This window comes from Salvelinus fontinalis, chromosome 12 (genome assembly GCF_029448725.1).
Source record: "Salvelinus fontinalis isolate EN_2023a chromosome 12, ASM2944872v1, whole genome shotgun sequence".
NCBI lineage: Eukaryota > Metazoa > Chordata > Actinopteri > Salmoniformes > Salmonidae > Salvelinus > Salvelinus fontinalis.
Genome location: NC_074676.1, coordinates 2,931,561 through 2,954,521, shown reverse-complemented (window position 1 = coordinate 2,954,521; position 22,961 = coordinate 2,931,561). Strand labels below are relative to the sequence as shown.

The 22,961-nt window shown below is 42.9% G+C and overlaps 1 protein-coding gene across 1 annotated transcript in view; it reads left to right on the top strand.

The window, feature by feature from the left end:
- Positions 1 to 299: 299 nt before the first annotated feature.
- LOC129866626 (filamin-C-like) overlaps positions 300 to 22,961 on the top strand; it is a 55,736-nt gene continuing 33,074 nt past the window's right edge. Inside the window, exons 1-13 of the mRNA XM_055939388.1 lie at positions 300 to 1,051; positions 7,966 to 8,214; positions 12,419 to 12,516; positions 15,978 to 16,134; positions 16,840 to 17,036; positions 17,586 to 17,748; positions 17,926 to 18,126; positions 20,109 to 20,373; positions 20,581 to 20,717; positions 20,962 to 21,155; positions 21,292 to 21,549; positions 21,832 to 21,955; positions 22,325 to 22,485. Of these exons, the coding sequence (XP_055795363.1) occupies positions 667 to 1,051; positions 7,966 to 8,214; positions 12,419 to 12,516; positions 15,978 to 16,134; positions 16,840 to 17,036; positions 17,586 to 17,748; positions 17,926 to 18,126; positions 20,109 to 20,373; positions 20,581 to 20,717; positions 20,962 to 21,155; positions 21,292 to 21,549; positions 21,832 to 21,955; positions 22,325 to 22,485 (2,589 nt within the window). The 5' untranslated portion in view covers positions 300 to 666. The remainder of the gene's footprint in view (positions 1,052 to 7,965; positions 8,215 to 12,418; positions 12,517 to 15,977; positions 16,135 to 16,839; positions 17,037 to 17,585; positions 17,749 to 17,925; positions 18,127 to 20,108; positions 20,374 to 20,580; positions 20,718 to 20,961; positions 21,156 to 21,291; positions 21,550 to 21,831; positions 21,956 to 22,324; positions 22,486 to 22,961) is intronic.

Below are 22,961 nucleotides of genomic sequence, written 5' to 3'. Positions count from 1 at the left end.
CCAGACAAAAACGCACAAAAACGCACGAAATGTGCTGAAATGCATTATGTAAATATATGCACGAATTGATTGTGAGACTGTGTTGCGACCCACAGTGAATGAATCGCTGCCATATCATCCCTTACGGCCAATCCCGACTCCTCCCGTTATTCACATATAGAAAATAGTCTATGATTGTAGTTATGACATGGGTGTGACGTAGTCCCATGGTCCCTTTATATACTCCACTCTTGCACACCTCACACCATTCAAGTTGAACTGACTTACTTTCATACAGAACTCAATGAACTACTGTGCGTGAAACTGCTGCTTTACTACTCACCAGCATCATTTCTCAAAAAGTGACATTATTCTCTAAGCCTATCTATTAAGAAGCAGAAACTACATTTGTCAAGCCACTGCCAATTAACAACCAGTGACCGGCTGTAAATCGGACTGTAAATCGGACCATTTAATTCATCATTGTCCTGCCTAACAAGAAGTGGCTTCTTCACATCCGAAAAGTCTTCGGGAAACATTTTCTTAAACTCATCCCTCTTAAATGTTTAACTTTTACCACAGCGAATAGTGCGCACGCTTGGCATCGACACGCGAAACTTTTTTGCAGATAATTTCACACATCGGTCTATCTTTCGGTATAAAAATCCACACACAGAAACCGCCACCATGTCAAGCAATAATGCACATTACTATGACTACAGCCATCCACCACAGTACTACCGGGGCACTGACAACTCTGAAGGGGACGAGGAAGACGAGATGCCGGCTACAGAGAAGGACCTTGCCGAGGATGCGCCATGGAAGAAAATACAACAGAACACTTTTACCAGGTGGTGCAATGAGCACCTCAAGTGCATCAACAAGAGCATCACTGACTTGCAGAAGGATGTTGGCGACGGTTTAAAGCTGATCGGGCTCCTGGAAGTTCTGAGTCAGAAGAAGATGTACAGAAAGCACCACAATAGGCCCAACTTCAGACAGATGAAACTGGAAAATGTGTCGGTGGCTCTTGAATTCTTGGACAGGGAACACATCAAGTTGGTATCTATTGGTAAGGGATAATTAAGCTTTTGGGGCAATTCTTTATTTATTGTTATTCATCTTTGAGAGAGAGGGGGAGAGAGAGGCGAGAGAGAAGGAGAGGGAGTTCAATCAAACTCCAGTGCATAATCGGGACAGAGGGAATAACAGAACAGAACAATACATGTGCCTATTTATTTTAACAAAATATATCAAAAATAATAGCTTTTTTACTGATTCCTAAATCTATTTTCTTTAGGTTACAATATAGACTCTACAGAAATGAATTCATCAATTATTAATTAATCAATGGATAATACATTCATTATAGACTGTGAGTGTCATTTCACAAAATATTTGTACTTTACATAATACACAGTGGAGTAATAACATGTGTTTACACATTAGTGGATCTTGGATTGTCGACCACATATTATTGAGAGACCAATTTGAATCATTCAGCTGAGTGACTAAACATCCATCCACACTGCAGTATTATGGCACCTCTGTAAATCCAGTTTGCAGTAGAGGTGTGTGGGTAAAATCACAGATGAAGCCAAGCCAAGCCAGTAAAAAATACATATTAGCTTGTGATAATTGGGTTGTTTGCTCTATAACCCATTCGTTCATACGCCAACGTGACATACAATAAGGCCTAGACAACAAAAAGACAAGTCACACATTGGCAGAATAAATTGAACAACACGTACGTTTGTTTCATCACACAACTGGAGAGCAGTCCATGAAGCAAATATTGCACATACCAAACAGTTATATCACCTGCAGTATGGTCAGGCAAGATTTAGAACCACAGAGTTACCGCAAGTCAGCACAAAGACAACAGGAGCAATGCCTCCGCTATTCCAGCACCATTTCATCTTAAACATTTAAACATCATCAAATCAACAAGACTATATATGCTTAGTTTAATACACTGAAAACACACTTAAAGGTACCAAAAACAATTTAGTCAAATCAATGTTGCTAAAAATCATGTGGCTGTCCATGGCACTGATTTCTGTGTGTGTATGTTTGTGTGCATGTGTTTGTGTTTGTGTTTGTGTGCGTGTGTGTGTGTGTGTGTGTGTGTGTGTGTGTGTGTGTGTGTGTGCAGGTAAAACAAAAACAAACTACTTGTAGACTAGGCCATCATCCTCTCGTTCATGTTGGCAAAATGGTCTATGGTTTTGTCATACAGTACACTTTCAGTTTTATTTGTCATAGGCTACCAAGCTAAAAGGCTTGCTAGCCTAAATTCCTCGCATGGGCAACAATGAACCAGCTAAACAGACAGACACACCCACAACACACACACCCCTCTCACTCTGCACTCACTCCGCACCTCATAATCACACTGGCTGAAGGTCAGAGGAGTCAGGCCAAGGGTTCGAGAGACAGGAAATGGGTTTACGTCGACAGCCACTAACTCCACGGCCTGCTTAACACTAAAGTAGCCTGGTGGTCCCAGATCAGTTAGGGCTGCATAGCCAAATCCTATGTTCATTGTTTTGTAGATCAGAGGAATTATGAGAAAGATGATAGGAGTTGGCTATCATACAAAACTGATCTAGGACCAGTCTAGCTGAACAGTGGGTGCATGGCCAGAATCCTCCTGGGATGGTGTTGGTTATGAGGTGAGGTTTAGGCTGGCTGCAAGCATGTGCGATGTGTTAGGGATAATCATAGAGGTATTCTGTTCAAAGAGGTAGCTAAACCCTGGGATGAGTGATTGATTGAGGCATAGATTGCTGAACCTTGGACTATGTGGACCCTGGACTCCCTTAGCAGCAGCTACTAGCTAGACATAGACACATACAGTACTTCCAGTGGGTAGAGCTGGTTGCAATAATGTCATTCTATACTGGCCAGGTTGTGTACTGGTTGAATAAGCAGGGGGCAAACTTAGCAGTAGCTTTAGATAAACAGTTATCTCGGTTAACCCAGAACTAATGCACAATAGTCAGTCGACGAGAGACTAGGTAAACAGAGATACTGAACAGTAGCCTAAGTGTATGTATGAGGTAAGAGGGCATCCTGGACATGTTGGCGTCATACCTGCGAACATTCAAACAAGTTTTAACGTATAAGCCAATTTAAATAATTGACCCAGTTGCACGTGATCAAAAGCTGTTCCCATCATGCAACCTGGTAAATGTAGCCCAATGCTAACGTCACCAGGTAGCTGTGATTATATCCGGTTCAAACTCAATATTAACCAATTAGAATCACTGACGTAATTGGAAGGGATAGAACACTTTACCACGAGAGCGTCCTTAACAGCAGTCATACTGTCAGGCCCTGACCATAGTTTGTTTTGTATGTTTATATGTTTTGTTTGGTCAGGGTGTGATCTGAGTGGGCATTCTATGTTGTTTGTCTAGTTTGTCTATTTCTATGTGTTTGGCCTGATATGGTTCTCAATCAGAGGCAGGTGTTTGTCGTTGTCTCTGATTGGGAGCCATATTTAGGTAGCCTGTTTTGTATTGTGGTTTGTGGGTGATTGTTCCTGTTTCTGTCTTTGTTCACCATACCCAGTGCGGCCTATTCCACCTCGCCGCACTGGCATGGCTACGGTGAGCATTCAGCCAGGTAGGGTTGGGCAGGCTCGGTGCTCGAGACCTGTAGAGCGCCTCCACGGTCCGGTCTATCCGGTGCCTTCTCCACGCACCAGCTTTCCTGTGGCAGCCCCACGCACCAGCTCTCCTGTGGCAGCCCCACGCACCAGCCCACCAGTTCCGGCACCACATACCAGGCCTCCAGTTCCAGCACCCCGCACTCGCCCTGAGGTGCATGAATGAATACTCACCACGCTGCGTATTGGTCCGATATCTCCTACTCCTCCTCAGACGAGGAGGGCGAAGACAGCCGTTACACAGACGGCATCATCTGCGAATGAACGTTTTTAAAAAACGTTTAGCTGACAGATTAGCTGACAGTGTTGCAAGCCTGGCTTCTGGCGATTTTTGCTATTTGCTGCAAGTTCGAATACCAGCAGAGATGTAGGTTTTTTCTTTTGAAATGTAGAATTACATTTATTGTGTGAGCATGTTGAGAAGAGAAGTGCATCCAAAATACATTTACTGAGAAGCTTCTTGTTGGAATTCCACTTGCAGACCGACATAAATAATCGTTGCTACTTCAGTACAGGCTATATTACACAGACGTGTAGGGCTACATTTACATGTACAACCAACGTTTTATACACATTTTTATAATCATCCGCTTCGTCGCATATGCGTGGACCAGCAGTGAACAGTGTTTTCCTTCACAAAAATGCTTGAAATTCTTTAGCAGTGTTTCACCATGAAAGCAGTTATGAATACAGTACATGACAGGACACATGGCTCTCGACCTTCGCCTCCCCCGAGTCCATATGGGAGTTGAATTATTTGGACAAGACTGTAACTACTAATAAAAAGTACAAAAAAAAATATATATATAAAAAATTAGAAAGGCTTTCTTCTGGCATCTCTACCATGATTGGTGGAGTTCTGCACAGATGGTTGTCCTTCTGGAAGGTTCTCGCATCTCCACAGAGGAACTCTGGAGCACTGTCACCTCCCTGACCAAGGCACTTCTCCCCCGATTGCTCAGTTTGGCCGGGCAGCCAGCTCTAGGAAGAGTCTTGGTGGTTCCAAACTTCTTCCATTTAAGAATGATGGAGGCCACTCTGTTCTTGGGGACCTTCAATGCTGCAGAAATGTTTTGGTACCCTTCCCCAGATCTGAGCCTTGACACAATCTTGTCTCTGCGGACAAGTCCTTCATGGCTTGGTTTTTGCTCTGACATGCATTGTCAACTGTGGGACCTTATATAGACAGGTGTGTGCCTTTCCAAATCATGTCAAATTAATTTAATTTACCACCAGGTGGACTCCAATCACGTTGTAGAAACATCTCAAGGATGGTCAATGGGAACAGGATGCACCTGAGCTCAATTTTGAGTCTAATAGCAAAGGGTCTGAATACCTATGTAAATAAGGTATTTGCAACAATTTCCAAAAACCTGTTCTCGCTTTGTCAGAATGGGGTATTGTGTGTAAATTGATGACGATTTTTTTTTTTTTTTTTATATATTTACATTTCAGAATAAGGCTGTAACATAACAAAATGTGGAAAAAGGGAAGGGTTCTGAAAACTTTCCGAATGCACTTTATAGCGTTTAGCAACAAAGAATAGAATATAATCTATGAATTATACATCTGAGAACAGCAATATTTCACACACACATAAATGTACCCATAAGTAATCATTTTTGATGAAAACAAATGTGAAAAATTGGTGAATATAGCGTTTTGGAAAGAAACTCTTCATAGTGACATATTGAGTCATTTCAATATTGATGTGTCACAAAGACACAGACAGAGGGTTTTTGTTTAGAAGGAAATATGCCCTTAACTGTAGTTGACTGCTGAAGAGACACCCAACAAATGAGACATGAAAAGTGCTCTTTATTAAGCACCTTGGCTAGTTATTTCTTTAATTTTGTCTACTGTACAGTATGTTTACATAACCATCTTATGATATGATAAGGGTTAGGACTATGAGAAGCCTAGCTAGCGTTTTCCAGACTCACATTTCACTAAGTAGATGGGTTATTAAACCCATGACACTGGTGACTGATTTCTCTCCCCACACGGCGCAATGAAATTCCTAGTGTGACCGCCGATTTGAGCGGGTAATTGTGAAGGGCATGGGCGTGTGTGTCGTGATGCCCGGGGGTACTCTCTATGGAGAGCGATGGACCTCATGCCTCTGGAATGTCCCAACGTCCTGCAGTATAGTGTCAGCAAAGAAGTTAGGGGTCAATCACACAATGCCCACAAAGTGTGTGTGTTGGGGAGTGGCAGGCGGAGAAGGTGTTTATACTTCAGTCTGACAGAAACGGGACTCGATAACGGCAGCGTTGTCATTCCTCTCCTGACGCCAGCCTCTTGAGGCTTGCTGCAGCAACACAAAGTGAACAGTGAAAACAAACCATGAAATAACTTTTCTGTGGTTGTCACAGCAACTGAGTACGTGATACTGAGTATGTGTCACTGGCACACACCTTTTGATAGGTGGTGATAGGCAGTATTAAAACAACATCAAACCAAACAACCCTCCTGCCTGTTGAGCTTGAAAACCCAGGCAGCGGTGCAGTTCTTGACACAAATCGATGCGCCTGGCACCCCGTTCAAAGGCACTTCAATCTTTTGTCTTGCCCATTCCCTTCCTGAATGGCACACATACACAGTAATCCATGTATTGTATACGCAATGTATATTCCTCTATATTTTTTACTACAAAACATAGAAACCTGCCATGTTCACATATGCTGATGTTGGGCTGGTGCTGTAGATGATGATTATGAAGTTGAAAAATGGCCCTTATATATACAGTTGAAGTCGGAAGTTTACATACACTTAGGTTGGAGTCATTAAAACTCGTTTTTCAACCACTCCACAAATTTCTTGTTAACAAACTATAGTTTTGGCAAGTTGGTTAGGACATCTATTTTGTGCATGACACAAGTAATTTTTCCAACAATGGTTTACAGACAGATTATTTCACTTACAATTCACTGTATCACAATTCCAGTGGGACAGGAGTTTACTTACACTAAATTGACTGTGTCTTTAAACAGCTTGTAAAATTGAAGAAAATTATGTCATGGCTTTAGAAGCTTCTAAAGGGCTAATTGACGTCATTTGGGTCAATTGGAGGTGTATCTGTGGATGTATTTCAAGACCGACCTTCAAACTCAGTGCCTCTTTGCTTGACATCACGGGAAAATCAAAAGAAATCAGTCAAGACCTCAGAAAAAAAAAATGTAGACCTCCACAAATTTTGTTCATCCTTGGGAGCAATTTCCAAACACCTGAAGGTACCACATTCATCTGTACAAACAATAGCATGCAAGTATAAACACCATGGGACCATGCGGCAGTCATACCGCTCAGGAAGGAGACTAAATGACTACTATCTCCTAGAGATGAACGTACTTTGGTGCGTAAAGTTCAAATCAATCCCAGAACAACAGCAAAAGACCTTGTGAAGATTCTGGAGGAAACCGGTACAAAAGCATCTATATCCACAGTAAAACGAGTCCTATAACGACATAACCTGAAAGGCTGCTCAGCAAGGAAGAAGCAACTGCTCCAAAACCGCTACTGCACATGGGGACAAAGATTGTACTTTTTGGAGCAATGTCCTCTGGTCTGGTGAAACAAAAACTGTTTGGCCATAATGACCATCATTATGTTTGGAGGAAAAAGGGGGAGGCTTGCAAGCCAAAGAATACCATCCCAACCGTGAAGCACGGGGGTGGCAGCATCATGTTGTGGGGGTGCTTTGCTGCAGGAGGGACTGGTGCACTTCACAAAATTGATGTCAGGAAAATTATGTGGATATATTGAAGCAACATCTCAAGACATTAGTCAGGAAGTTAAAGGTTGGTCGTAAATGGGCCTCTTTATTGTCCTACTACTTAGTTCATCTACCTGGATTTATCTCACACTAAGATAACTTATTTTCCAAAAGTACTTTCAAATCAATTGAAATACAAGTGCTGTTGACTTAGGGAAGGATTCCATATCAACATACTGTATGTCCTCAGCTGTTGAGCCCAACCATGCCCCATTGTCTGTATGTGGAATACCAGGGATACTCAGTCACTCTTGTGTTGGAGAGGAGTGTCTGGGGTGGGGTGGGGTGGGGTGAGAGAGTGGAAGTCAGGTCAGACTTGATAGATGTGATAGTAAGTCGCTCTGGATAAGAGCGTCTGCTAAATGACTCAAATGTAGACGTAATCACAAGGCCATTTTGTTTATCTAAAGACTCAGATAGAATCAGATACCAAACAGTCAATTTGGCCTGAGAAAAAGCCATACACATAACATTGCTTCTTAACATGATGAATGGGAACTCAAATCTGATTCTAGGTCTGTGTTTCTCTCCCCTCCAGACTCCAAGGCCATCGTGGACGGGAACCTGAAGTTGATCCTGGGTCTGATCTGGACTCTGATCTTGCACTACTCCATCTCCATGCCCATGTGGGAGGACGGGGATGATGAGGAGGCCAAGGAACTGACCCCCAAGCAGAGGCTGCTGGGCTGGATCCAGAACAAGGTGCCTGAGCTGCCCATCAACAACTTCCACCGTGACTGGAGGGACGGCAAGGCCCTAGGAGCCCTGGTAGACAACTGTGCCCCTGGTTAGTACATGTGGATTTCATGTTGCCCGTATATGTCCTCAGGACACACCTCCCTGACAGACACAGCACTCTCTCATGGGAAATTTAGTTCCTGGTAGGATAACATCTCTTCATCAGAACCCAATTACATACAAAACATCACAAATGCTCAAGATATCAATTTCTGGTCGAGGCAGGAATACTAACATCTCGCAACGTTGAAGATAACAATTTCAATTTGAGGCAGAAATGTATATAACATCTTGGAATGTTCAATATACACATTTTTGGTAGACAGAAAATCAAAAAAAAAATTGTATTCATTTTTACACCTTTTTCTCCCCAATTTCATGGTATCCAATTGGTAGTCATAGTCTTGTCTCATCGCTGCAACTCCCGTACGGACTCGGAGAGGCAAAGGTCGAGAGCCATGCATCCTCCGGAACACAACCCAACCAAGCCGCACTGCTTCTTGACACAATGCACATCCAACCCGGAAGCCAGCCGCACCAATGTGTCGGAAGAAACACCGTACACCTGGCGACCGTGTCAGCGTGCATGCGCCCGGCCCCCCACAGGAGTTGTGATGTGACAAGGACATCCCTGCCAACCAAACCCTCACCTAACCCGGACAACGCTGGGCCAATTGTGCACCGCCCCGTGGGTCTCCCGGTCGCAGCCGGCTGCGACATACCCTGGACTCGAACCAGGATCTCTAGTGTCACAGCTAGCAACTGCGATGCAGTCCCTTAGACCACTGCGCCACTCGGGAGCCCCGAGCGACAGAAATTCTATGTAACATCTCGGGATGTTCAAGATACCGATTTCCCTAACTGTGCCCCTGGTAAGAACTGACTCGGGAACAGTTTAGTGCTAGTTAATGTGACTAACGGAGAATGGTAGATCCCTGGTAAGTGCTGTGCCAGGTCATTTCATCTTCCATCAGACACATGTGTGGGAAGTTACTGTGGGGAGATGTCAGTGTCAGCTATGAGTCAGTTGTTGTGTTCGATATGGTATTGCTTACACAGCCTGGCAATGGCAGTGGGCCTCGTTGGCCCTGTTTAGCCAGTGGGACAGAGCGAGAGAGTGGAGAGAGAGGAATACAGAGTGACAGAGACAAGGACAGAGAGAGAAGGTGGGAGAGAGAAGAGAGAGAGAGAGTGATTGAAAAATCAACAGAGCGAGAGAGGAGAGAAAGAGCTCTAGTACGTTCCTACCAGCTGTCCCAGACGAAGTGAAGTAGCTCTCTTCAGCCTCCCCTCACAACACCCCCAAATTTGGGCACGATTCCTCTTTATCTGTCAAGGAAGATGTCCTTATATGCTTGGCATGGCGTTAAAAAGCAGGCCGTTCTGTGCTAGAGATTGATGGCACGAGGATAAGCATTGGAGCAGGAGTGGAGATTCACAGAGATGACTCGTTGACTTGAAACGCCTCCAATTTGACCAGAAGTTACTGCACACTCTGACCCTCTGACATGAAGCTTTAAAATGTCTAATTTTTGAGTTACAGGAGGAGTCTAGAATACTGTGGTTGAATGTTTACATGACTTAGAAAGCCTGACGTGATACAGCGACTTTCAGACACCTAACGAGCTACCTAACGAGCTTGGGGTCACTTAGAAATGTCCTTGTTGCCCATGAAAACATACATGAAATGAGTTGCAAAATGAATAGGAAATGAAGTCAAGACATTGACAAGGTTATAAATAATGATTTTTAATTGAAATAATAATTGTCCTTCAAACTTTGCTTTTGTCAAATAATCCTCCATTTGCAGCAATTGCAGCCTTGCAGAGACCTTTGGCATTCTAGTTGTCAATTTGTTGAGGTAATCGGAAGAGATTTCACCCCGTGCTTCCTGAAGCAACTCCCACAAGTTGGATTGGCTTGATAGGCACTTCTTACGTACCATACGGTCAAGCTGCTCCCACAACTGCTCAATAAGGTTGAGATCTGGTGACTGTGCTGGCCACTCCATTAAGAACACCAGCTGACTGCTTTTTCCCTAAATAGTTATTGCATAGTTTGGAGCTGTGCTTTGGGTCATTGTCGTGTTGTTGGAGAAAATTGGCTCCAATTAAGCGCTGTCCACAGGGTATGGCATGGCATTGCAAAATGGAGTGATAGCCTTCCTTCTTCAAGATCCCTTTTACCCTGTACAAATCTACCACTTTACCACCACTAAAGCACCCCCAGACCATCACAATGCCTCCACCATGCTTGACAGATGGCGTCAAGTACTCCTCTAGCATCTTTTGAAAAATTCTGCGTCTCGCGAATGTTCTTCTTCGTGATCCGAACACCTCAAATGTAGATTTGTCTGTTATGTCTGTTATGGACAAATTTAGATTTGTCCATCACACTTTTTTCCAATCTTCCTCTGTCTGGTGTCTGTGTTATTTTACCCTTAATCCTTTCTTTTTATTGGCCAGTCTGAGATATGGCTTTTTCTTTGCAACTCTGCCTAGAAGGCCAAGATCCCAGAGTCGCCTCTTCAATTTGGATGTTGAGACTGGTGTTTTGCGGGTACTATTTAATGAAGCTGCCAGTTGAGGACATGTGATGCGCCGGTTTCACAAACTAGACACTCTAATGTACTGTCCTCTTGCTCAGTTGTGCACCGGGGCCTCCCAGTCCTCTTTCTATTCTCGTTAGGGCCAGTTTGTGCTGTTCTGTGAAGGGAGTAGTACACAGTGTTGTACCAGATCTTCAGTTTCTTGTCAATTTGTCGCATGGAATAGCCTTCACTTCTCAGAACAAGAATAGACTGACAAGTTTCAGAACAAAGTTCTGTTTCTGGCCATTTTGAGCCTGTAATCAAACCCACAAATGCTGACGCTCCAGATACTCAACTAGTCTAAAGAAGGACAGTTTTATTGCTTCTTTAATCAGAACAACAGTTTTCAGCTATGCTAACATCATTGCAAAAGGGTTTACTAAAGATCAATTAGCCTTTTAAAATGATAAACTTGGATTAGCTAACACAATGTACCATTGGAACACAGGAGTGATGGTTGCTGATAACGGGCCTCTGTACGCCTATGTAGATATTCCATCAAAAATCAGCCATTTCCAGCTACAATAGTCATTTACAACATTAACAATGTCTACACTGTATTTCTCATTAATTTGATGTTATTTTAATGGACAAAAATTTAGCTTTTCTTTCAAAAACAAGGACATTTCTAAGTGACCCCAAACTTTTGAACGGTAGTGTATTTATACTTAACAGACTTATTGTTTTGGTACAGCTAGAGAAATCAGGTAGAACAAGAGTCGTCCCCTCCTTTGTTTGAGAAAGTATTTCTCGTGTATCCCTGACAATATTCCAGCGCCAGATCAATGTAATGTAAACGTTTAAACGTCACGATGATGTTAGAGTAACACAGCAGCTCCACGGTGTCAGTAATAACGACATACTAGACTCCCGTTGAGCTCTGGGTTCTTTGAGTCAGCGAACTCACTGCATTGATAAAAGATAGTTAAGCATTAGCAGCACAAGGCACATCATTTATGGCCTCCTGAGTGGCGGGCACTGCCTCGCAGTGCTAGAGGCGTCACTACAGACCCGGATTTGATCCCGGGTGTATCATAACCGGCCGTGATCGGGAGTCCAATAGGGAGGCGCACAATTGCCCTAGCGTCGTCCCTGTTAGGGGAGGGTTTGGATGGGGTAGGCCGTCATTGTGCATGAGAATTTGTTCTTAACTGACTTACCTAGTTAAATAAAGGTACTTAAAAGAAATACAAAAATAAGCACATAGAAATAGAATTACATTGCGGTCCACACATCGTAGACCCATTGACTTGAATGGGAATGCTAATTCTAGTAAGTCTATTTCTAGTGTTTAGCCTGTTTGCTTTAGCCCTCGGTGTCCGACAGGGAAAGTGAAAGGACGTCTGTTGCTTTAGTTGTTTTGATATTGAAGCCCTTCCATCAAGGAATAGTTAAACATCTTTCTAAACTGACTGGAGGAGAGCAGCATGGGTAAATACATGGTCTCACAGGGTGGTAGGGTGTCAGTAGTAATTAGTAGGAGTGTAGTAATGATGACAATCTTAATTCTTTCTGTTACCAGATAAGACACTTATGCAATTGTTAGAGGATGCCATCTTAACCCTGAGAGGAAGCCATCTTAATCCACTCTAAAACCCCCGTCACTTCCTCCTTTCTCCCTCTCTACTTCTCTCCCGTCGTTTCCCTCTCTCTTTCCCTGTAGGTCTGTGCCCTGACTGGCAGGCCTGGGACCCTAGCCAGCCTGTGGAGAACGCCAGAGAGGCTATGCAGCAGGCTGACAACTGGCTGGGCGTTCCCCAGGTAAGACACACTACTCTGGGGACTACTGTCCACGGAAAGCCCCTTGAGGCTTGTCAAATTTGCAGTTGAACATGTTCAAATCACATGTTCAAATGCAAGTTCACATGTGAAAGTAAATCACATGTGAAAATCTAATTTGCAGTTTCACATGTAAGAAAACTCCACGTGAAAATCTCACTTTCACATGTGGAATTGCAAGTTCAAATGTAGTGATAAAATAGCGTTATTATCCTCACATGTGAAAAGGGGGTGTTAACATGTTGCAGTAGCAATGTTACAGTATGTAATGCCATTCTGGAAGAAGGTAACTTAGACTCTTCGAGTATAATAATTAAGGTGCTTTAAAAATAATAATTTCTTATTTCTGAGCCAGTGTTACTCAATATTCTTGTAATGCTTTTTGTATAAGAAATCTTAAATTACAGCTCAATTTGAGCAAATTATGAATTTGCGATTAATTGTGATTAATCACAGCAGATCCTGCGATAAAGTCAATTACATGTTTTTATCGTTTGACAGCCCTAGTTGACATAAAAAGATAAAAATGCACATGTGAAAGTGTAGTGGACATGAGTCGGTCATGGTTCTTCATGGTCATGTGATGAAGTAGGCCCGCCTGCAACTTCAGAATTTTGTTCCTTTTGTTCGCATGGTCAAGACATTGGCTTTTCCTGTGGGAGACCCGGGTTCTAATCCCGGCAGTTACAAAAGCACACATGAGAAATGTAAAATATCACACGTGAAATGTGAAACCACATACAGGTGAAGTCGGAAGTTTACATACACTTAGGTTGGAGTCAGGCTAGGGTCCTTTTTTCTCAATTTCCGCCTGACTGACATGCCCAAAGTAAACTGCCTGTTGCTCATGCCCTGAAGCCAGGATATGCATATAATTGGTACCATTGGAAAGAAGACACTTTGAAGTTTGTAGAATGTTTTTAATAATGTAAGAGACTATAACACAATAGATATGGTAGGAGAAAATCCAAAGAAAAACCAGAGAGCCCATGCTCTTAAAATGGAAAGTATAGGGAAATAATTGAATCTATCTCCCACAATTCCTATGGCGTCCACTGGGTGTCAGCACTCAATGTTCAAGGTTTCAGGCTTGTTTCTTCCAAAACGAGTAAGAAAAATGAGTTTTACTACAGGGACACGGTCTTGGAAATGCGTGTATGTGCGCGCGATGAAGAGGAGACACATTGAACATACTTCTTTCCGTTTGAATTATTATAGTTTGATTACATTTTAGGATATCTGAGGAGTCAATAGAAAAGAATTTTGACTTGTTTTAACAAAGTTTAGCGGTAGATTTTTGGATTCCTTTCTCTGCATGTTGAACGAGTGGATTAATCAAATCGATGGCACCAACTGAACAGACTTTTTGGGATATAAATGGGCCAAAATTCACCCAACTTATTGTGGGAAGCTTGTGGAAGGCTACCCAAAACGTTTGACCCAAGTTAAACAATTTAATGGCAATGCTACCAAATACTAATTGAGTGTATGTAAACTTCTGACCCACTGGGAATGTGATGAAAGAAATAAAAGCTGAAATAAATATTTCTCCTCTACTAGTGAAAATGTCACGTGATTTTTTTATTTGTCGATTTTTTTTCAATTATGTTAATTTTTTCATAGGATTTGTTCACGTGTTCACACATGTCCGAAAACCACGTGTTTTTTCACGTGATTTATTACGTTTTTTTTGTAGCTGCACGATGTGGAGCTAGTGAATGTAATGCTATGGATGTTTTAGTGAACAGAGGGACAATACATGGCAAGGTTTCACGTTGTCTACTATGTTTCACTTTTACTGTAGTTTAATTTGTTTGAGTGTTGAGCAGGTGCATGATTATAGCATATTATAGATTTATATGCTGAGATGTAGATTTGGCAAATTAAATTCCAATACTGACACTGTCAGATGTACTATTTGAGTGCTTGTTTATCTACTTGTTCACTTGTTTATCTGATACAACACATGCATAGTCTCAGTGAAGCAGGGCCATTCGTGACATGGCATCACCCTAGGGTGTGATTCATGCTGAGATGGCCTCGGGTGTATATCGAGCTGGCCTAGGTTATACTGTATTGAGCTGGCCTCGGGTGTGTATCGTAGTGAGAGATAAGGCCAAAGGTATGTGTCTTGGATTCCCAGGTCCCAGGCCTAGGGGGCTGAATTCTCCCCGGGCTGAGGGCTGTCTTGTGAGATGTAGATGAGGTGTGGGAGAGGGCTTGGCTCTGGGCTAAGTCATGGCTTACTGAGGCCGCCGTGCTGAACCCTGCTGTACTGGGGTCAAGAAATTTACACCACACTGTGATACGGCCAAAAAAACAGGGAGGGAGGGAGATAGTGGAGGAGGAGGGAGTCCATGAAATAGAATAGAAATAGTATCTATGCAATGTGGAAATGTGCCTTATCATTGGTTTACAGAACACATAAACAATAGAGACATCAAATGTATTTTATGTCTGTCTGTTATGTCTATGTCCTCAATAAACAAATGTCTACCCTTTGCCAAGTAGACAGACTATCTACTAGGCCTACTAAGTAATTTAGTCCTGTATCGATTTCTTAAAAACTATTTACAGTAAAGACCAGATAACAATCCTCTTTAAGGGTAAATACAGATGTGCTTTGACCTATGCTTCCCATGGGGCAAAATGGTTTAAGTCAAGTAAGACAATTGTGGCTATATTGACCCCTAACCCAATGTTTCCCAACCATTTTTTTTTGTTTTTATGTGGCACACCTAAAATGTTCCTATTAATTAATTTAGTGGTAATGACCTCCTTCTTGGCAGATCCATACTGCAAATCCTCTATTTTCAGTGACAAATATTTTTTTACAGATTAAATAGGGTTCATTTGAACTATTCTCATAGTTCTTTACTCACGAAGATTAATTTGTGTGTACCTCTTTAAGAGTGTCCCGTGAATCCCCACTAGGAAGATATTTGTTTAGCTCTGGTAAAAAAAAAGTAATTTAATTTTGAACGTTTTGAGCTACAGACGAGCGGTTTTGTGCATCGGGGTGCAATCACGGACACAAAGTGTGTGTTTTGTTTCAGCTAAGCCTAATCAGACTTGCCTGTGTTAATGGTGCTCACAGGCTAAGTAAAATGATAGCCTACAAATCACTTTGCTCATGATGCGCTCCCCTCAAATGATAATGTAACAACAGTCTGAGCGCACCAGACTTGAAACAGTGATACAGATGTAACCATGTACCATTCAATGTATTATCTGAGTGGCACTGTTGCTCCCAAGTCAAAATTCCATATGCATTCCACAGGTCACGTTTATAAGTGAGTGTTCCAAAAAATTAACAAGATCAGGAAAACTTTTGCGGCACACCTGAGTTCCTCAAGGCACCGGATAAAAAATCACTTCCCTAACCCATGACTTTCTGCTTGTTGACTAGGTGAGTAACTTTTCACACTCTCCTTGTGGCCTAGGTGATCAACCCTGAGGAGATTGTAGATCCGGAAGTGGATGAACAGTCCGTGATGACTTACCTGTCCCAGTTCCCTAAGTCTAAACTGAGTTCTGGCGCTCCCCTCAAACCTAAAGGGGTTCAGCTGTACCCCAAAAAAGCCAAGTCTTACGGACCAGGTGGGTACCACTGGGATAGGGACCATACTTTACCACAGTGGTGAGTTGAATCTAGCACTGATTTAGTAGATAAAGAAAGTTTTACTTGCGATAGTTGTGAGGTTGTTTTACCTACTGTAGTTGAATGCACTTGGGAAAAAAGCATCTGCCCAATGACTAAAGTAATGTAAGTGAATCAGGATCTCTGATAAGCAGAATGTATTGTTTCATATACTGCCCATAGACTCAAACACATTTAACTGTCACGACTTCCGCCGAAGTCGGTTCCTCTCCTTGTTCGGGCTGCGTTCGGCGGTTGACGTCACCGGTCTTCTAGCCATCGCCGATCCACCTGTCATTTTCCATTTGTTTTGTCTTGTTTTCCCACACACCTGGTTTACATTCCCTCATTACTTGTCATGCATATAACCCTCTGTTCCCCCCATGTCTGTGTGTGGAATTGTTTGTTGTAAAGTGTTTGTGCACTATGACTGGTTCGCGACGGGTTATTTTGTCCCATATTTTGTTGTTCTGGGTGCCGTTGGTTTTGCTTATTAAACTGCTCCGGTTTTTACCCAGTTCTGCTCTCCTGCGCCTTACTTCCCTGCAGCCAGTCATGCACTTCTTACACTAACTCTCTATTTTACACATATTTTTCTAACTATAAATTCTGCTGGAAATTCGTGAACATTGTACAATGAAGTAATCTTCCTCTCTCTCCCATAGGTATTGAGGCAAATGGTAACATGGTTCTGAAGCCAGCAGTGTTCACAGTGGAAACTCTGGAGGCAGGTCAGGCTGAGGTGCTGGTGTATGTCATTGATCCTGAGGGACACACTGAGGAGGCTAAGGTGGTCTTCAACAACGACAAGAACAGGACCCACACCGTCATTTACATCCCCAAGGTTGAGGGCGCCCACAAGGTAACTGATCACTACCATCAATATCCCATATAGATTTATTTTACTTAACTTTACATTCTTACTTTACTTGACTTTACTATACACACATCTCATCATCACAATGTACTACTAGCCCATTGAAACTCTTTAAAGGAAAACTTAAAGGCCCAATGCAGTCAATATGTATTTTCCCCCTATTTTGTATCATATTGTACAACAGCTGATGAAACTAACACTGTAAAAGTGTGAAAAGATTTGATCAGTGTTATTTCCTGATAGCTGCTGGTTGAAAATACAATCTACACAGGACCTTCTAATCACCAGGTTTGCATGGGTGGCAGTTTCAGCTTTCCATGGTGACATCACCATGCAGTAAATTGGTTAATAAACCAATAACAAAGTCCAAACCTCTGCCAATAACAGCTAATTTTCACACCGCTCCCAAATTTTGCCAATGTAAATCTATTACAGTAAGCTAATTAATTGTTACACAGAAATTATTTGAAATATATATATTTTTTAAGTCTGTATTGGGCCTTTAAAGGAACATTTTACTGGTTCTTTCCTCAGGTGAAAGTGCTGTTTGCTGGGCAGGATATTGATAAGAGCCCCTACACAGTGAACGTGGCCAAGGCCATAGGTGATCCCAACAAGGTCCAGGCCAGAGGACCAGGGCTGGAAGCTACCGGCAACATGGTCAACAAACCCACCTACTTTGACATCTACACTGCAGGTAAGGAGTGGGGACACAGAGGTCAAGGAACACATTAGTAGCAGTGATCAGATGAGTTCCTTGCAAAACTGCTAAAACTAGAGAAGGAATTTACTGTGAGGGCCTAACGTTTCCTTGTTTTGATCACTTGGTTGGTTAACAGTGTTTTGATTGGTCTCTTCCTGTTATCCTGTCCAGGTGCTGGTAACGGTGATGTGACCGTTGTCATCGTGGACCCTGAGGGGAAGAAAGACACGGTGAAACTGATCTTGGAAAACAAGGGGGACAGTGTTTTCCGTTGCACCTACCGGCCCATGTTGGAAGGCCCCCACACCATCCATATCCTGTTTGCCGGTCAGGAGATCCTTAAGAGCCCCTTCAAGGTTCAAATCACAGAGGGTAAGTTAGCACTGAGCCAACTGTCACGACACAAATCACTGTTATTGGCACTACTGTTGCATTGTGTCATTCCGTTGTTGATCTATCACTCGCTAGTTTCACAGTTATTTCAATCACTCGCCGCAGCCAACATGTCGCCACGATGACCAGTCAGTGCTATGTTGAAGTTAAACCAACTTCCTGTCTGTGATGTTTCGCTCCTCCCTCTATCGTGGGTCCTCTTCCAGTTCAGATAAATCCCCAGTCTGCATTCACCTCTCCCTGTGGGGAGAAGGGCCCAGAGGACAAGAAGGGTGGTGTCCCTACCCTCAGAGGCAAAAAGTGTAGACCAAGTTAGTATGGGTTGTCTAGGTGGAGGCCTGCGCCCGTTGGTATGCTAGCCGGGCCCCACTATACCTATGTCCTGTGCCCTATGCCATTTTCCCGATGCCCTGTATGCTTCCTGTGGCCCTCTGAGGGCCAAGAAAGAGTGCCTTGCTTGGGCGGTTGCTACCCTGCCTGTGGCAGCTTGGTGTTGGATACAGATATCTCATACATTTCTATTATGTAGCAAAGTGAATGTTCTTGACTAGTAGGAAACTTTCCAGGAAAGTGATTTTAGTCTCAGTGAGTCACTGCTTCCCAGATTGCATTATGAAATGTTTCATTTTTAAATGTTTTGGCTTGTTGTGTTTCCTTCATTTGGGTTAGTCTTCATAGGTTTGATTGCTTCAATCTTTTAAGTGTAACCAAGCCTGCAATCAATGTTTCTAGTAGACTGAAATGTTGTTACGTCAGTTGTTGCATGGAAGCTCCATTCGTTTCTTCATGCTGCAACCAATACATGGTTGTATTGATATACAGTACTTGTCAAGTTTGGACACACCTACTCATTCAAGGGTTTTTCTTTATTTGTACTATTTTCTACATTGTAGAGTAATAGTGGAGACATCAAAACTATGAAATAACACATATGGAATCATATAGTAACTCAAAAAGTGTTAAACAAATCTAAATATATTTTATATTTTTCATTCTTCAAAGTAGCCACCCTTTGCATTGATGACAGCTTTGCACACTCTTGGCATTCTCTCAACCAGCTTCATGAGGAATGCTTTTACAACAGTCTTGAAGGAGTTCCCACATATGCAGAGCACTTGTTAGCTGCTTTTCCTTCACTCTGCGGTCCAACTCATCCCAAACCATCGTAATTGGGTTGAGGTCGGTGATTGTGGAGGCCAGGTCATCTGATGCAGCACTCCATCACTCTCTTTCTTGGTCAAATAGCCCTTACGTTTTGGGTCATTGTCCTGTTGAAAGACAAATGATAAGCGCAAACCAGATGGGATGGCGTATCACTTCTCTATACCACCCCTACCTTGGCACAACACAACTGATTTGCTCAAATGCATTGAGAAGGAAGGAAATTCCACAAAGTAACTTTTAAGGCGGCACACCTTTTAATTGAAATGCATTCCAGGTGACTACTTCATGAAGCTGGTTGAGAGAATGCCAAGAGTTTGCAAAGCTGTCAGCAAGGCAAAGGGTGGCTACTTTGAAGAATCTCAAATATAAAACACTTTTTGGTTACTACATGATTTCATGTGTTATTTCATAGTTTTGATGTCTTCACTAGTATTCGACAATGTAGAAAATAGTACAAAAAGAAAAACCCTGGAATGAGTAGGTGTGTCCAAACTTTTGACTGGTAATATATGTGTATTATACAATGTGAGTGTACTGCATTCAGAATTGTGATATTCCTATACTGCATTGTGTCAAAGTTCAAAGCTAGCATCCTATGGAATTAATTGACTGATTATGTTCGTTGACCTTAATAATGAAAGTCATTATAGCATCTTGCCTGCATCATGTTTGCATACGACATTGTATCGTATGCGAATGCTCCTGCCAGCTCCATTTGGTCATACACTGCTAGGTTAGTCTGTCAGTCTGTCAGTCGGTGTACCACTCTCCTTAACCACCCCTTTCCTTCTCTCCAGCCATCAATGCCGACACGTGTCGTGCCACGGGCCGAGGCCTTCAGCCAAAAGGGGCGAGGGTCAAGGAGGTGGCAGACTTCAAGGTGTTCACCAAGGGAGCTGGCAACGGAGAGCTCAACGTCTCAGTGACTGGGCCATGTGGAGATGAGGAGCCAGTGAAAGTAAAAGATGTTGGTGATGGTGTCTATGAATGTGAATATCTTCCTAACCAGACTGGTAAATACACCGTCCACATCACCTGGGGAGGACAGCCCATCCCACACAGGTAAGGACTTTCAATAAGCCGTTTTAAATGCTTAGAAATGTGTAGAAATGCTTATTAATTATAATGCTTTTTTAATGTTCGATTAGTGTTTGTTAATGATTCTCATTAATAATAGCATATAAAGTATTTATAAAGTTATCATAATGTGTTTACTACACTTCCCAATGTCCAGCACCTACATAGTCTACTGCAACACGTCTCTTTCAGCCCCTTCGATGTGGAGGTGAGTGAGGTGTCAGGCCCTCAGAAGGTGAGAGCCTGGGGTTCTGGTCTGGTGACCGGCCGGGTGGGCAAGTCGGCTGACTTCGTGGTGGAGGCCATCGGCACGGAAGTGGGAACTCTGGGTAAGTCAAGACATGAGGGACATGGGGCATTATGGGTAGTTGAACAAGTAGAGTAATGGATTAGATGACAGTAACAAAATCAAACTTCTTTAGTGGAATTTATCTTGACATTTTCTAAGAAAAGGCACATTACTTCTTCTTTATAGTCACAAGTACAGTTGGTGTTCTAACAGGTGTGCAGAGGAAAATGACTTATAGGCCTCTTGAGTGATCGGGAGACTAAAGTCAAACGTTCTCTCTCCAGGCTTCTCTATCGAGGGACCATCCCAGGCTAAGATAGAGTGTGATGATAAGGGTGACGGCTCCTGCGATGTCCGCTATTGGCCCACTGAGCCAGATGACTACGCTGTCCATGTCATATGTGATGACGAAGACATCAAGGACAGCCCCTTCATGGCACACATCCTCTCTGCAACCAATGACTGCTTCCCTGAGAAGGTTAGCTCCTCCCACCACACCAGCCTAGCTCCACCCTTACAGGAGTAGTTTTTATGACACACAGATGTACAAACAAACACACACAAATGTAATTGTACCTCTATGCAACACATTAATGTTTACCTCTCTGTTGCAGGTGAAAGCTTTCGGTCCAGGCCTGGAGCCCATAGTGGTCATCGTAAACAAACCAGCAGAGTTCACCATCGATGCCCGCGGGGCTGGCAACGGCCATCTGAAGATCTACGCCAAGGATACAGAGGGCGTCACCATCGACATTAAGATCACTGATAAGGGAGACGGGACCTTCTTGTGTGTGTACGTCCCCATTAAGCCCATCAAACACACCATCCTCATCACCTGGGGAGATGTCAACGTGCCCAACAGCCCCTTCAGGGTGAGTAGGACCGACCCACTGAGATTTGAACCCGGGATCTCCTGTGTGTCACTAAACCGTGTTAGCCCACTGAGCTAAAGCCTAGGCATTAGGTAAAGGACGGGGAGCCAATACAAGTCTTCAGGTCTCAGACAAGTGTACATAAGCCCAGCCAGCGTACTCTTATTTAGGGATAATGATACTCCACTAGAAATGGATATGAGTACTTTAGGTAGCAACAATAGTGTTGTGTGTCAAGTGTTGCCTCTGTCTGAATAACACTGTGTGTTTCTGTGTGTATAGGTGATTGTTGGAGAGGGCTGCCACCCAGACAAGGTCAAGGTGTATGGTCCAAGAGTGGAGAAGACAGGACTCAAGGCCAACGAGCCCAACTTCTTCACTGTGGACTGCGCAGAGGCTGGACAAGGTATGTGTGTTAATAGGAAATACTACTCAAAGTGTTCTTTTTCTTCTTCCTGTAGAGAATCCTGTAGGGTTCCAGGTATAACATTTTCACCCTGTTAGAACCCTTTTAAAACCGTTTCTTCCATAGAGAAGGCAGTTTATTTACATTTTATTTAACCTTGATTTAACTAGGCAAGTCAAATTCTTACGACGACGCTGGGCCAATTGTGCGCCGCCATATGGACGAGCATCGTCTTGCACTTGTTCTGCCAATACCAACCTAACTTTAGTGCCTGCAACGGTAAAAGATCAGAAAGTGATTGATACTGATAGGCACAGTATAATGAGATTTCTTCATATGTAGATATACATATCTATTGACCTCCCACAGGAGACATCAGCATTGGGATCAAGTGTGCTCCAGGAGTGGTGAGTCCAGCCGAGGCTGACATCGACTTTGACATTATCAAGAACGACAATGACACCTTCACCGTCAAGTACACCCCTCCCGGTGCAGGGAAATACACCGTCATGGTGTTGTTCGCTGAGCAGGTGAGACTAAAACTACACTACCCAGGGTCCTTCAGTAGAGAGTTACTGTTACAAGGGACATAAAACGTGGAGACACTGTGGAGGCCCTAATCTAAAGCGCCCAGTTAAATTGTGTTTGAATTATTTTGCCATATTCAATTATTGTATATTTTGCACTCATTTCTCTAATGTGGACAGTTGTTTTACTACCTTACACAATCTTGCATTTTCACCATAACATTTAGTGGAATTCAACATCCTTTTTACCTCGGATTGGTGATGTCAGAATAAAAGTTTAGTCATCATGATAACATAAGATTGATTGCTTAAAACAGATCAATATCTTTGATTTTGTACCGTTGAGTTTGTCACACGTGCTGGGATGCGCCGGACTTAGAACGCGGAGTGGCCAGGAAATGGCACAGAAAATTAGTGGGTGGTCTCTCTATAAAAGTTGCTGGCCACACACCAATACATGGTTTTGACAGTCAAACTAG